This window comes from Coccinella septempunctata, chromosome 2, assembly GCF_907165205.1.
Source record: "Coccinella septempunctata chromosome 2, icCocSept1.1, whole genome shotgun sequence".
Classification (NCBI taxonomy): domain Eukaryota; kingdom Metazoa; phylum Arthropoda; class Insecta; order Coleoptera; family Coccinellidae; genus Coccinella; species Coccinella septempunctata.
Genome location: NC_058190.1, coordinates 9,262,361 through 9,277,793, shown reverse-complemented (window position 1 = coordinate 9,277,793; position 15,433 = coordinate 9,262,361). Strand labels below are relative to the sequence as shown.

General features: G+C 34.9%; 1 protein-coding gene across 2 annotated transcripts in view; it reads left to right on the top strand.

Annotated features, from left to right (window-relative positions):
* LOC123306275 (paired amphipathic helix protein Sin3b) overlaps positions 1–15,433 on the top strand; it is a 41,156-nt gene that overhangs the window by 18,722 nt on the left and 7,001 nt on the right. For both annotated transcript variants that reach the window (XM_044888180.1, XM_044888181.1), the window contains exons 4-8: positions 317–884; positions 3,536–3,840; positions 4,179–4,410; positions 7,271–7,437; positions 7,567–8,267. In XM_044888180.1, coding sequence (XP_044744115.1) covers positions 317–884; positions 3,536–3,840; positions 4,179–4,410; positions 7,271–7,437; positions 7,567–8,267 — 1,973 coding nt within the window. The remainder of the gene's footprint in view (positions 1–316; positions 885–3,535; positions 3,841–4,178; positions 4,411–7,270; positions 7,438–7,566; positions 8,268–15,433) is intronic.

The following is a 15,433-nucleotide window of genomic DNA, read 5'->3' as shown; positions in this document are numbered from 1 at the left end:
GCCAAGGGAATGTTACATTTATTTTTCGATATCATCGAAACTTTACGAAATAGAGACGAAATAGTTGATCAAACATAGACAATTTTTGGGTGTCTAACTTCATTTACTGCTTAGTTTAGTTAAGTTTCATTCTTTTTTTTTTCATTAGTTATCATTATAAAAAATCTGTGGGAGAAGAAATTTCGAGAGCTCGTGATTTTCCATCTGGCGTTATCATATTCAATAATATGCTGGAAGGTTCCAACTACGATCCAATTATTTTTTGATCGTATCACCTGAAAATATCTTCTGCAATAAATTTTTTTTATTTTTTCAGTTGAGAAAGTCGATGAAATCCTACGACACCTACGAAAATTTCTTGAGATGCTTAACCTTGTACAATGAGCAGATTGTTACAAGAGGCGAATTGATATTGATGGTCAATCCGCTCCTTGGGAAGTTTCCAGAGTTGATGAGATGGTTCAAAGATTTTCTACGCTCAGAAACGGAAAATGTTTCATTCAATACCGTTCAAAATGAAAGGCCTAAAGGAGACCTTGCCCAAGAAATCGATTTTGCAACTGCCAAAAGGCTAGGTGCAAGCTACTGTATCATTCCAGCGTCTCAAGAAGTACAAGTCAGTTCTAGTCGAACCCAACTGTGTAAGGAAGTGTTGAACGATCAGTGGGTCTCCTTTCCGACATGGTCTGAGGACAGCACTTTTGTTGGTTCGCGCAAAACGCAATACGAAGAATACATGTACAGATGCGAGGATGAAAGGTTCGAGATGGACGTTGTGATCGAGACAAACGCCGCGACAATTAGGGTTCTAGAAAATGTACAGAAAAAGATCAGTAGAATGAAGCCCGAGGAACTTTCTAATTTTACATTGGATGATAATTTGGGTGAGTTTACTTAATACTTTAATATGTTTAGTGTATAGAGCGAGTTATTTAATTGGTGCGACAACCTTCGAGGGGTTTTATTGATCTAAGGTTATTTTGCATAAAAAAATAATGTGTTCATGTATCTTCTTTTTTCAGTTTTTTTCGATATTTTGTTAACTATTCGAATGAATACCATGGTTTTAACTGAGAAGTATTTAGCATTAAATACTCATTCATATCAGAAACAAAAAAATGACAAATAAAAATTATTTTCACTCCTTGTATATCCGGAAGTGCTCAGGCTCAGGCGTAACATCTTTTTGGTTGAAAATTTTTATTATTTCACGAACCGCCGCTCTGTTATTTTCCCCCGATTGAATAGGGATGACGTAGTGTCACAACCACTGAAGGCATGCAAGAACAGAATATGCTTGGCTGCTTCTTCGTATTTGAAACTACTTGCTGAATATGTCCTCTCAGGAGTTATTCCTCTACCAGATCTACGGAAGTAGATAGAACTTTTGCCTGGTGCTAAGGCAGAAGTACTAAAAGATCGACGTCTTCCCCGATCACAGATACAGCATCAAATATAGGTGCGTTCGGCCAGTAGACTCTATCAGCACTTTTTGTTCCGACTCGTTCGGGCACGCAGTTTCAAAACAATAAGTGTCAATAGTTCTCGTTCGTTCTAGACGGAGTAGAGTTTTCGGAATCAACTCTATGAGCCCCAGCTCCCAAGGTGGGGCGCGAAAGGAGTTTGTGTAGAAGTAGGGTTATGAAACGAGACAAACCATAAAAAAACAGCTTATGAACAAACTATTCATAAAACTGTAAAATTTCCGTTTAATCCACACTAAGAATTATCTATTCATATACATTTTCGAACAAATTGCATTCAAATTCAAATTTTTCCCATGATTTTTGTGGTTGACATTTGTCATTCGTTCATTCAAAAATTGCCAATTTGTACAGGCTCCATTAGCCCTAGCTGATCTGTGATAAAACTCTAGTTCTACTCGCTCTGTACCGGTGTTTACTGGCCAAACGTAGTCTTAGTGTCATTGTTTGTTTTTCTTGTCAAATGTGATCACAAAACATGATATTTATTACATCTATGATGATCAGAAAACTTTCATGACCATTATTGACTCGATGGGCGTTGCCGGATTGTGAAAATGACGTAGAATGTTCATAAGAGAGCACTTCTGAAATCAGAATTTTCGTAAGTGAATACAGACAAAATGCAATATATTAAAATTCGAAAAAAATATATTTCGATATATTCGAGTCATAAGGATTTTAATGACATATATTTTGAAATTTAGGAAAATACCCCATTAGTACATCGGCATCATTTTCAGCATTTGTTCTTCAGCATTGATATGAGACGAACCTAATTTTTTCATTGGCTGAAAATCGCTCATGTGAAACATGCACCACCGTTTTTTCATCAAAAAGGACATCGACAGACAGGTGCTTTTTCGATCGACGAAGTCTTTCTGCGGTCTTTGTATTTGTGTTGCCACCATCAGTTGGATATCCATAAAAACAAAAATTGCGTGTGAATCAAAATTTTCTTGCACAGCTACTAGACAGCAGTTGTGCTCTCGCTACCGGCCTATCCGTTAAGGTTTAGAGCAACCTGTTAATATAAAATCCAAGTAGAGCCTTTATCAAAATGATTTTGATATAATTAGCATAATAACAAAATATAATACTTTTTTTTTTCACAAATAGTGACACTTCACGGAGCTGTAACTCCTAACATATGTGTGCTACAAAAATATGTTTTCTACAAAAAATGTAGTTATTACTAGTAATCAATTTTCTCAAAAGAAGAAGTGGTACGCCATTGACATTCAAACTTGAAAAATAGGTAAAACTTCTTAACGCGTATTTTTCATCTATTTGATACACTGTATTATTTATTATCGACAAAAGTAGAGGACATTAAAAACACTCGTTTTATTCTTTTGCATATGGCGCCCGGTTTCAGAGCAATAATAAAATATGTAGTACAGAAAAACTGTATATCGGAAAACGAAGCATTTTCAAATTGTAAATATTTTTCCATGTAAAAGCAGCTACTGAAGTTTATCGAACTTACTCACTAACACCTTGTATGTATGTGAAATATGTACTTAGAGCTGTTGAACAGTAGCTACGGCTCCAGCGGTGTCCATAGCTGCTTATTGTGCGCCCTCTTATTTGAAGAAAAAATTTGTCGAAAGACAATTATCGTTAATTTCGTTTTAAAAGACGTAGATTCAGAAGCAGTAAATAATTTCCATCTAGTTGTGTAATCTATCGATGAACACACCACAAGTAGCGATTTTGAACCTACCGATGTGGTGGTAAGGAAAACTAGAGGAGATTCGCAGCACTGCTCAAGGAAATATTGGTCAATGAAGAGGTGACTCTATCAAGGAATACCTAGATTTCGATTTGAGAGCATTTTAAAGTGTCTGTTATCTATTAGATTCTAAATGTTTGAGATGGAAAGATTTCTAATACTTATACTATCGTTTTAAATATTTTTTTATGGAATATTGTGAAATATGTTGTAATTTTGTTGGTGGCAGAATATATCCATCATCATGTGGTGCTGCCCCAGACCTCTCTTCATTGTGTTTTTTTCATTTTGAAGAATCGATGTTTTTACGTTTTAGGCGGAAGTTCTGCAATTCTCCATCAAAAAGCGTTGAAACGGATTTATGGTGAGAGAGCAAAAGATATTATCGAGGGATTAAAGTGCAATCCTGCTGCTGCAATCGGTACAATTTTAACTCGTTTGAAATCTAAGGAGGTGGAATGGCGGGAAGCCCAAAAAGGATTCAACAAGATTTGGCGTGAACAAAATGAAAAATATTATCTGAAGAGTTTGGACCATCAGGGCATGAATTTTAAGGCAACTGATGTGAAAGCCTTGAGATCAAAAAGCCTGTTTAATGAGATAGAGACTTTGTTCGATGAGGTAAGAACTGTAATATTTCGTGAAGATTTTTTTTCCGACAGTCAATACATCAGAGTGTGTCATGCACAACTTACCCGAAGGAATATGTAATACTTCTATAACTGTACTCAGCAGGCTATGACTTCTTCTGTAGTCAACGACAACACAATCGTCTTGAAATATCCATATTCCGATCCTTCATCTGGACTGTATTCTTGAAAAACTGAATATTTTAGATTCAAAAATTTTAATATGCAATTTGCTGCAATTATCTGATAGTAATTGATATTGAGTCATTTTTGTGATGCAATGATAGTTGGAAATGTTGGTTATTTATCTTGAATCTTTTTTTTTTTTAGAGGCATGAACAGAATGAGGAATCAGGTGGAGAGGTTGTTACTGGACCACACATTGTAATTCCTTACAAAGATCGCACCATTTTAGATGATGCCACTAATTTACTTATTCATAATGTCAAAAGACAAACGGGAATACAAAAAAGTGAGAAGCACAAAATAAAACAATTCCTCTTCAGAACTTTACCAGAATTCTTTTTTCATCCCAAGCAGCATCTGAGTGATGATGAAGAAGGTGAGGAATTCCTTTTTACTTTGAAATTGATGGAAATATCAAGACTTTCTTGATATTTCTCAACTGGTATATTAGCAATTTCTTATACATGTGTAGACGGATTACTTAAATAGATATCCTAACTAGGATATCTATTGGACGCTTTGTTTTTCAGAATTTTGTTTGAGCAAAAGCTTTCTGTGATATTTTCCTTCCTTTGAATTTCTCTTCATGGTGAAGATAGCAAATTATTACTACTGATATTCAAAGGATTCGCATTTTTCGGTGTATAAAGGGCGAGACTTTGACGTGAAAAATTACGCCATTTTAACCTTGGAAAAACAAGCATAAACTCACTTTTTCGATTCCATTTTGTGAACAAAGTGTTTTTTGTAATACATTAAATGATTTACTGCAATTTCGCCAGCTATTAATATTCAATATTTTTTCGTTAAATTTTATTTCATTTTCGATAATAATAAAATAACGAATTCAGCTTGCAATCATCCATATTAGCACTTATATTAATCTCCAGTATGTAATTGTTTATTCTTGTTTATTTTATTACATACAAGAGTTGGCAGATTCGAACCTAACCCAATTGAATCGTTCATTTTCATATAAATAAATGATATTTTTTCTGAACGTTCAAATGTTGCCAAGTTGACAAACGAGATTCTAGGGTTGAAATATTTTTGATATGATATAGAATTAATAATCATAATTTAAATCAGCAAATTTTCAACATAGTAATATTGAGAATTCTTTCATACATTGTATCTTACATCAGTATGTTGAAGCTGTTTTTAAGCTTATGCGTTATTGCCGTAACTCTACTGAATACTACATACTTATACTGAGTATGAGAAAAAAAAATGGAGGATCGCGTTTGTTTCATCACAAATAACAATAAAAGTGCGAATTATCGAAATAGCCCAACTTGAGCTTCACAAAATCTAAGTCGTAACATGGAAACTATGGAAATGGGATACATTGTACAGTTATTTTTGTTGATAATTTGATTTCAAAAATGGAAATTGTTGGAGATATTTTTCACTGGGAACTTATTTTTACAGCTTTCAATCAAAATCATAATCTCATAATTAGCAGGAAATTATCATCTTATCTTTTATGCACAATCAGGAAGTAGTATGTGCTGCAAAAAATTCATCATATAATCTTCTTAAATAATATTCCCTCTGTTAACTTGTTGATTTCAACATTTTTTCTGAATTAATAGTCTTCTGATCAACGGACCGACAAGGTTTCTTCAGGCGCTGTCTAGTTTTACTTTTTAATGGACTTTTTACATGCTTCAACAGTCTTGTATAACTTGGTGTATACGAAATTATTATACAGGGTGGGTCTTTGACTTATGTATTTCAACAGAACATTCCCGAGTTGAAGAAAAACAATTTTTTCTTTTCCTTTTTTCCAATTCCCCTCGGTTGTAAAGATACAGGCTGTTGAAAATTTACAAAAAAAATAATTGTAATTTCATCCTATGGAATGATTTTCGAAATATGCATAAATATGTATTATAGATGAATCTACTCCGAACACAAATTTCCACCCACATCTTCCAGTTTCCTCATGATGACCATTACATACCATGAAAATACAAGAAATTCGAAGATCTCAACTCTTGGAAGTTGAACGCTCATTAATGAATATTTGACAATGGGGAATTCTCCTCAATTTGGGTTATCACTGCATATGCAAGTTTAAACTGAATAATTAAATGAATTTCATTAATGATTTTTTCAAATGCACCGCGGAAACTATTCAAAATCATTTTTCAAATACGGGGTTTTAAAATTTAAATCGCTTGGTTTCAAGTTTACGATTAAGCAACATCGCCTACTAGAAAATAAAAAGAACCATGTCCGATCAGCTTGTTTATAAAATAACAGATGTTGATATACAGGCGCGTACTTACTGGCGAGATTCAACTGCAACCGGCTATAAAAATCCCATAAAATTCTACGACCTTCCTCGTTCGTCGCAGACTTCATAGACAGCCATCTGTGTCTATCTAATCAAGATAATGTATTTGTTGTCCTTTATTATCAAGGCATATTTTAGTCGATGTTGCCAACTTGTGCGATTGAAATGAAACGTTTTAAATTTTAAATACCCATTTTTATTCTTCATTTTTAATTGCTTTAAATATATTTTTTTGGGAAACGGTTGAAATGGTTATTTTAAAATGTGACGTTTCAAAGATATTTCATACAAAATACATCATTTTCGTCAGCAGGAGTATTCCTTATTGAGGAGAATTCCGCTAGAAGCTTATTTCGAAGGTTAAAATGGTATATGTATCTAATGCTCAGAAAAACTTCCGTGGCAGGTTTCCAGGAGTGGCATAGCTAATTATGAAAACTTAAAATGTTTCTGGTGTACACTGTGGCAACAGCGCCTCTCATGTATATGCACTGTGTCTAAGACAGAGGATTGTCTCATTAATGGAACTATTTTCGGCACTCTTGTCTGTCAAAGAATGAGGTTATGTCTTGTTTACCATTTAAAATCAGGTTATTTTCGAGAAGCCATCTTCGTTTATCTAATCACCGTTACCAATCTGTTGTCCTTTATCATCTAAGTAAAGTAATCTGCGCAGATATTCCCAAATGGTCAAATAGAAACAAAGCCTTGAAATATTAAATCCCCATATTAATATTTTTTGCGAGTACTTGAAATGATTTTCCCAGGAAAAATGGCTTGAAATGTGTTTTGAAGATATTTCAAATAAAATACTTCATTCTGAAAGAGAATTTACCAATCTGACTATTCCTCTCTGTAATCCAAAATATGTTTTCTGAGTTGACAAGAAATCCATGTCGGTCGCATCCAGTTTACATTTTTCTTTTAATTTCAGATGAGAAAGAAGAAGGTGAAAGTCCAAACAGTAGTCCTAGTAGCAATAGAAATTCTAAAAGTACCTCGAACTGTGGTAAATCGCCTGTACGATCAGAATCGGACAGAGCCGAACCTGAATCTAATACAAAAGAACAAACACTTCCACACGCCCAAACGAATGATCCAGTGAGTACTTTTTTCAACACGCTGAACTATCATTTTAGTGTTGACACAAATCAATTTTATTGATCTCGAGTTTTTCTCTTCCTCATGTATTTTATCTTAAATGTTTGTAAATCTCGTATTTTTTTCCAGGAGGAAGCATATACTCTCTTCATGGGCAACAATAATTGGTATATTTTTCTTAGATTACACGCAATTTTATGCGATCGACTGTCTAAAATTTATGAAAGATCTGTGATATTGGCGGAGGAAGAAGCGAGACAACAGCCGAAGCGAAAAGAAAGCACAGCAATATCTCTTAGGTTAAAACCGAAACCCCACATTGAAGTACAAGAATACTATCCTGCCTTCTTAGAAATGGTGAAAAATCTGTTGGACGGCAATATGGACGCGAACGCTTACGAAGATACTCTCCGTGAAATGTTTGGCATCTACGCTTACGTTGCTTTCACATTGGACAAAGTTGTGTCTAATGCTGTCAGACAGTTGCAACATTGTGTGTCCGAAAAAACGGCAAAAGCGTGCACGGATCTCTTCTTATCGGAACAGAAGAAGGGCGCCACTGGAGGTCTGTGCATAACGGCCTACAAACGAGCGCACGCCGAGTTTGCGTATCAGAGGGCGGCCGAGAAGGCGGTGCAGGATGAAAATTGCTTCAAAATATTCTTTTACAAAAAAGATTGTAGAATGACTATTGAACTACTGGACACCGAAAACGATGATGGTAAGAGAGTTGAAGAGACTAAAAAATGGAGCATGTACAGAGAGAGCTACAGTGATTGCATGAACACGGGGAAGATCAAGTCGCCTGTGTTTTTGGAGAGGAACCTTCGGTAAGTGACAGACGTGTGAGCACACATAGTTAAATGATCGAGATGAATTGTTTGTAATTTGAAAACTGACCCTGATATGGGTTTAATCTCTGACTTGTACATATTTTTTTAAAACAGTACTTTTCTCTAGTCAAATAAAACGTTTGTTATGTTTCCTAATTCCGCTCTATTGAAAAAAAGATTTTACTGTTTTAAGATCAAAATTCGGGCCTGCTATATTGTGACATAACTCAAAAAGTGCCTTTTTTATTGAAGCTTACATGAGTAAGAGAATATTCGTACTACCTCCATTCAAAGACGAGTGTTTGGAGGATAAAAAGCTTTTCTTGTGAACGGCTCGTATATCTCACTGCATATTTCTTTCGAAATTCATTTCCTATTGTATTTTTTGGAATGATACATTGCGATCATCCTTGTGTTTGTTAATATTTTTATTATCGTTGAATGTGCAAATATATCGTAATATTTTTCATTTTATACGTTGTTTACACGTTTAGATTCCTCAACCTTAAAAACAGATAGAAGCGAAGATTATTGTGTAGCCCTCATTTCACTAGTGCTGAAAACCGACTACATTTTGGCCAGTGAAAACACCTTTGACAATCAGATGGCGCTGAAAACGTATTGTCAATACAGAAAAACTGTTTAATAACAGTTATCTGTTTTATAATTGAGGGACGCGAAATTCGAATTCTATTCCTTGTATTGAATTTCACTATTGACCTTGTTGAAAACAGAAAACAAACATCCTGAGCGACAAAACAAAAAGATGGTTGTGTTTTGTGACCAGGATGTTAGTTTTCATCTGAACATTGTTTGGAATCGATTGGTATAAATCAAATACGCTGTTGGATGAGATAAATTTTTATTTGCAATCTATAAAAAATTTACAAAAATTTTAAATTATGGACAACGAATAGAGCTTGGACTAGGAAACAAGAGTATATGGTTATCTGCTATAGGTACGTCAAAGGTGTTTTTTCTGTGCAAAACTTTTTGAATTAATAAACTTATTTGAATTTGTACAATTTATATCAGAAATTAATATGAACCAATATTCAATTCACCGTCATAGGATACACATTTCCGTTACTTACATATTATTTACAAAATTTTTATAACGAAAATTGAAAAAAAACTTACAGAGGTATTGTACAAGACCTGTATTCAAGCCCGTCAGTATAATTTCTTCATGCTTTTTTATGATTTCTTCATGGAATGGTCCCTTTATGACACAATATACGAATTGATTAATGAATGAACAAAACACTCACAGAAGGTTTCATAAAAATTTAACTTTCCAAACGACAATTTGACACGTCACCCGATTCCCAAATCGAAATCAATAAAACTTGCATTTCTGAATATATTTAGGGCAATTGAGAATCTTGGAATGGACGTATAAAAGTCATAATTTTCCCTAAATGGACCCTTCATGCAAGGGATGCTTCCTGCATACAACAATTTACGTGGATTAACAGTTCTCAATTGCATTGAAGTAAAATATTCATTGCACATGGTGTAGTCAGTAGTGTTTGCAGGCCTTTACGCCCTGAAAAATCCACTTCGTAACACTGAAAATTAAAATCATTGAATGACCGAGTTACATGTTTCCAGTTTTAATACTTACATTCCCATTCTCCTTAGTAAAATTCGTTTTATTTGATCCGCAGTTCTTCACCATACAATAATTTTCGAACGATATATTGACGTTTTCACCAAGAAATTAGACAAAAATTTCAATGGAGATAGAGAATGCATGTGATTTCGTTTCTATGATCTATCTGTAGATATATTTTAGAATGGTTTCCAATGGTTACTAATCGTCAGTAAATGAAAAGATGGATATATATACTCCATTCACATTTATTTTAGCAGCCGGTTGGCCATGAAATAATTCTCTCAAGTTTTTGTAACTAGAACGGAGTAAGGTTGGCACTAAGATGTTTTTAGACATCTAAGCCTAGTTGCACACACACCGATTTTGGACGGTCGATTTTATATCGGTCGTCCAAATTCCAATAGTGAACCACGTGTGGGAACGGGACCTTGCACATACGCCGACCACTGATCGGTGACGGTAAAATGCCGGTGAGCAACCGTCCAATACCGGCAATACCGGGATGTAGTGGCGTACGTGACTAAGTACACGTTTGTACAAGCACCGATTGTTTACCATTGAACTCAAGAAGGAGTTCTTTCTTGAGTTCAATGTTTTTTACCGACCATTTCAGTCGACTTTAGTCGGCTGATCGTTTGGACGGTAAATATCCGGTTAGTGTGCTAGCAACTGCTACCGATAAAATATCGGTCGATTTTATTCCGGGCCGTCCAAAATCGGTGTGTGTGCAACTAGGCTTAGTTGGCACTCATGAAATTTCGTTAATGTCATAACGCCGTTGCCACAACCAATATCAATTTTTATTACGAAAATGCCGAAAGTCATTGAAAAAAAGAGACAGGGTTTCAGGAAGTGCTATTTTGAATTCAGGTCCGCTCATTCAAATAGTTAAACCCTGATATTCTAAAATCCACAATACATCGGACGGTAGCGAACTTATTCAATGTAAGAGAATTTATATAATGTTTCATCTGAATCTAAACGATTTATATTTTAGCTGAATGTTACCACAATCAGAAAGATTGTGAATGAAAAGGATGACAATGAATTTCCTTCTATTGGGAGACGCAAAAAAGTGGTGGCATTTGAGAATTTTATGTTTGAGTGAATTAATGCGAAAAGTTTACTACAGGATTTTCGATGAATGTCATCGTAGAATAAGTTCCTGAAAATTGATTTTTCTATTTTTCATTTGACTTCCTATATACATTGTAAATGTCTCAAGGTACCAATAAATACCTAATCATTATTATTATATCCATGTATTAAAATGAACAGCCACAAATACGCGCCAGTTGTCTTGTTAATTGTTTATTCATGTGAAATTTCTGTTCAAAGATTAAGTTAATCTTGAATTGAAACCCCCTTAATTCCTTCCACTTATATTGATGCAAGATGATTTTTGTTGAAGGATTTAACGTTCTTGTAATTATCTGTTAATTCCTTCGGGAGATACCCATTCCCAATCACTGCATCATATGCATTTCATCTTCGGGTTAATATTTTTGAAATCTACAACTGATGTAACGTAATCAAAATTTGGCCAAAGAAGATAACGAACATTAACTCTCCTCAAGCTAGTGCATATTATGATATTATACTGATCTCTTGTAGTTTCCATGCAAATAACTGGATTTGGTATTCCTTCAATCAGTTTGTATAAACTTCAATTATGTTCGTCACATATTTTCCGAAGAGATTCGGCATTGTTACAAAATACGTAATAACAGAAACTTTTACGTAGAATGGGCAACATAGCGTTGATTTAAAATCCAAAAATGTTTTGACAAGCGTCATAACCCCACATTTTCGTACTATACAGAGTGAAATGTGTCAAATTTCCATGGCCAACCGACTGCTAAAATAAAAGTGAATGGAGTATTATAAACGGCCGTAAATCAATTTCACTTGGCAGATATGAGAACGGTTCAGATAGGGGGCACAATAAACCACAGGATCGCGGTGTATAGGTACAGCGCCATCTGATGGTATCAGAATAAATGGCAGATTGAATTATCCTTTTTTTTGGAAAGAACTCCATCCGATCCGAAAGTTATCTTTGAAGTGGATTGGTAGATTTGATACACTGGCCGCGACCCAAATGATTTAAAAGCGCCAGCAGCATTGCTAAGTATTGATTCTAGTTACAAAAATTGACACCAGGTGGCCGCAAACAACAGCAACATTTATTTCTACTCAAATAGCCTAAATCTAAGTTGCTAACTATGCAACGACACATGATCTTAAGTAGTCCTACCTAAGGAGAGGCTTTATTTTATATCTTAGCTGGGAAGAGTATTAATAATTACCTCATATTGGAGTATGGAATCCACTCGTAGAATTTGACATATTTGTGTACAATTGTTGCAACATAAGGGATAAAACTAGCCTGGATCAGTATAAAAGCAATATGCCGATGATACATTAACAAATTCCAAAATCACTAAAAAAAATGTGCACAAGACATACTTCCGAAAGGAGGCAATGACAATCGATTCTGTCAAGTAAATTTTTTGCTGGATAATAGTCTGGGCTATTTCCATAATCATTTTGATGTTTTTTCCCAGCGTTTCGGCATGTCTTCGCGTGTCGTCTTCAGGGTTTGATTTTTGAAATGGTGTGAGTAGTGTTAAAAATTCATCTTAAGTTGGAATAAAAATGAATGTGTTTCATCCAAATAATTCGCAAGTGGATATTGCTGAAACTGTCATAAAATTATTATTAGGTGTATCTGTGCCGACTGTTCATCAGATTCTTAGTTTCTATCTCAATGTAAGAGAATTGGTTTTGTCTTGAATTCCAACATCAGGAGGTGAATTAAACCTGCAGCGCTTGATATTAAAAACATTTTACACTCTCTTTCAATTTTTCTACTCAAGATGTTCCACAAAAAGTATGAAATTAGGCAGACCAGCACTTTTTTGGTTTAAGCGACTTGAATAGATTGTGCTCAACGTGAGATTTTTATCGAAAGTCCTTCTGATTTCCCCTGAAAATTGAGAAAGACGAAAAGATGGTCCAGTAACATAGACATTTTTCCAACTACTTCAAAATCCTTCCGTCTGCTTTGAAATTTTTCAAACTGCTTAGAAAATTTGCCAACGCCCTTCAAGTTTCCTCCCCACCCTTAGGCCTGTCCCTGCAAAAAGAAACCAGTAAGTAGGTCCTTTTTTTATAGTTCCGCCTGATCGAAAAACCTCTTCGCTTTCGATTGTGATGTAATTTACTATTTTTATTGATGTCTCTCCTTTATCGTAGAGCCCAAATGCTGAAACTTCTGTAGAACTGTTTGGTAGAACTATGCTTCATGAATCGCTCGCGGTTAATATAAGTTTTGAGAGGTGAAATAAGTACTCAATTTAGCATAGCGGCAAGCGGCAATTTCAATATTGCTGCAGAACATTCTAAAAAAATGGGGAAATAGTGATAAGCAATATTCAATGCTAAATAATGCCCTTCTTTTCCTGCCAATGTTACACAGTGCAACGTTGTGAACTGTTTGCAACAATTACTCATTGCTGGCAAAGTTTTCACCAAGACATGCTGAGGTACATATTGATGGACAACTTGCGGAGAATGATGGAATGTAAAAATGAATAGCATTTTGAATATTTATTGTAAATTGAAGAAGACATTGTATTAGTTTCTCAATAAAAATATATTCTGTTGTATTGTATCATTATTTTCCGAGCTCAATTTCTTGTTTGAGCCAACATTTTAGTCTTTCTGGGTATAAGAAAAAACCCATATTTAAAAGCACTTTACTTTTGCCCGCTTTTTCTACCAACTGTATAGTTATCATTTTGCCAAATTCCTGTCATTGCAGCAAATGGTATCGAATCTATCGAGTTCGTTTGATTGATTAAGAATTTGTAGTCAACTTTAATTCTGGGAACACTTTATCTCAGTTAGATCTGGGTTTCCTGTAGAATAAAAACGTGAAAATATTCATAATTTATCACGAATTTTTGAAAAAACTATTTCATTTGTACAGGGCGTTTCAGATGCTTGTTTGGTTTGACGTATAAAAACATATTGCCAAAAAAAAAATCGAATTTATTAACTATTTGCGTTTTTAAATAGTCCACTTTTATTTCGGAAATTATTACGTATGTAATTTTTTGTTGAGGTCGACGAAACAATAACGTTTTTTCATATCAATATCTTTTGGTATAGTTTATGTGTGGTAGAACAGATTCGGAATTCCAGGCGAAAAAAATCAAATGAAAATGAGAGAGGATCACGCTTAGGATTTCTAAAGCACTCTGTGTATGTGAAAGTAAATTCTTTCAGAAATTTGTTATCAATTTCGAAATTGAGTTATTTTCAATACAGTGACAAAAAGTTATGGAAGGGCTGGGCATTTATAATCAAACAGCTTGTACTGATACGAAGACATTGCGGGTATCGTGATACTAGAAAATAAAAAAAAACTCGAAATCTTCTTCTTAATCCTAACATCATTGTCGATGTATGGTTGTCACTCGATGTTTTCCAAACTCTTGAATACCTCCACAACAGCCTCTCTCCAGCGTTTCTGATCACTCGCCTGCAATGTGGCAGACACAAAACTCGAATCGACAAGTTTTTCCACAACTTCGCTCCAGCGAGTAGGTGGTCGCTCTCTTTTCCTTTCCCCCCAGGAAAGCCATATTATCATGGCGTGCAATGTGTACGAATAATTTCAGGATTCGCCCATAAGTTAAGGATGATAGTCTTTGGGCTGGTTTGATCTCCTTCGGTACATAGACATTAGTTCTTCTGGCCGTCCATGGGATTCTCAGCATCCTCCGGCAAACCCACATCTTAAAATCATCAATTCGCCGCTGATCAGCAGCACGAATGGTCCAAGTCTCTGAGACGTACGAGAAAATCGGAAAAATTAGACTATTAACCATCTGATCTTGGTAGCGTTGGATATATTGCGATCTCTCCATAATTTCGTGAGCTGAGTATAATCCTAGAACTATCCGTCAGATGGCCTCCAAATTTTGCACGAATTTAAAAGCCAACATTACGTTAGTGATTTTTTTATTTCTCAGCTTCTGCTTCAATTAAATTATTGAATAGAATATCGGAACATACCGATCCAGTTAGAGAGATCATCCTAACTTTTGAATTGGATAAAACTGAATTGATATCTGCTCAAATTTGTAATTTTATGTTTAAATACTACAAAGAGTGTGTACTACTCGATTTCGAATGAGAAAGTTACAAGCTTCGAATATCTAAAACGATTTAACACGATCACGCAGTTAGGCTAGCCGCACATTGAAGGCAGTGTAGCGTAGCACAGCATAGCGGAGTAACTACATAGTTACTGTCTGGCCTAGCAAAGCATAGGGTAATGCGCACATATTGCCAGTAGATAGTTGTTTCTGTGTCCCTAGTTAGTTTCTTACAAAAATGTGGATGCAGCCGATAAGCTGAACCTACTTTTGGATTCGAAATCAAATTCAGAAAATGCAAATATTTTGTTTTTATATAGTTTTTCCAAATTTTTGCTAATCTACTCCCAGATTAGATCTTTATGCTTTGTACGCAT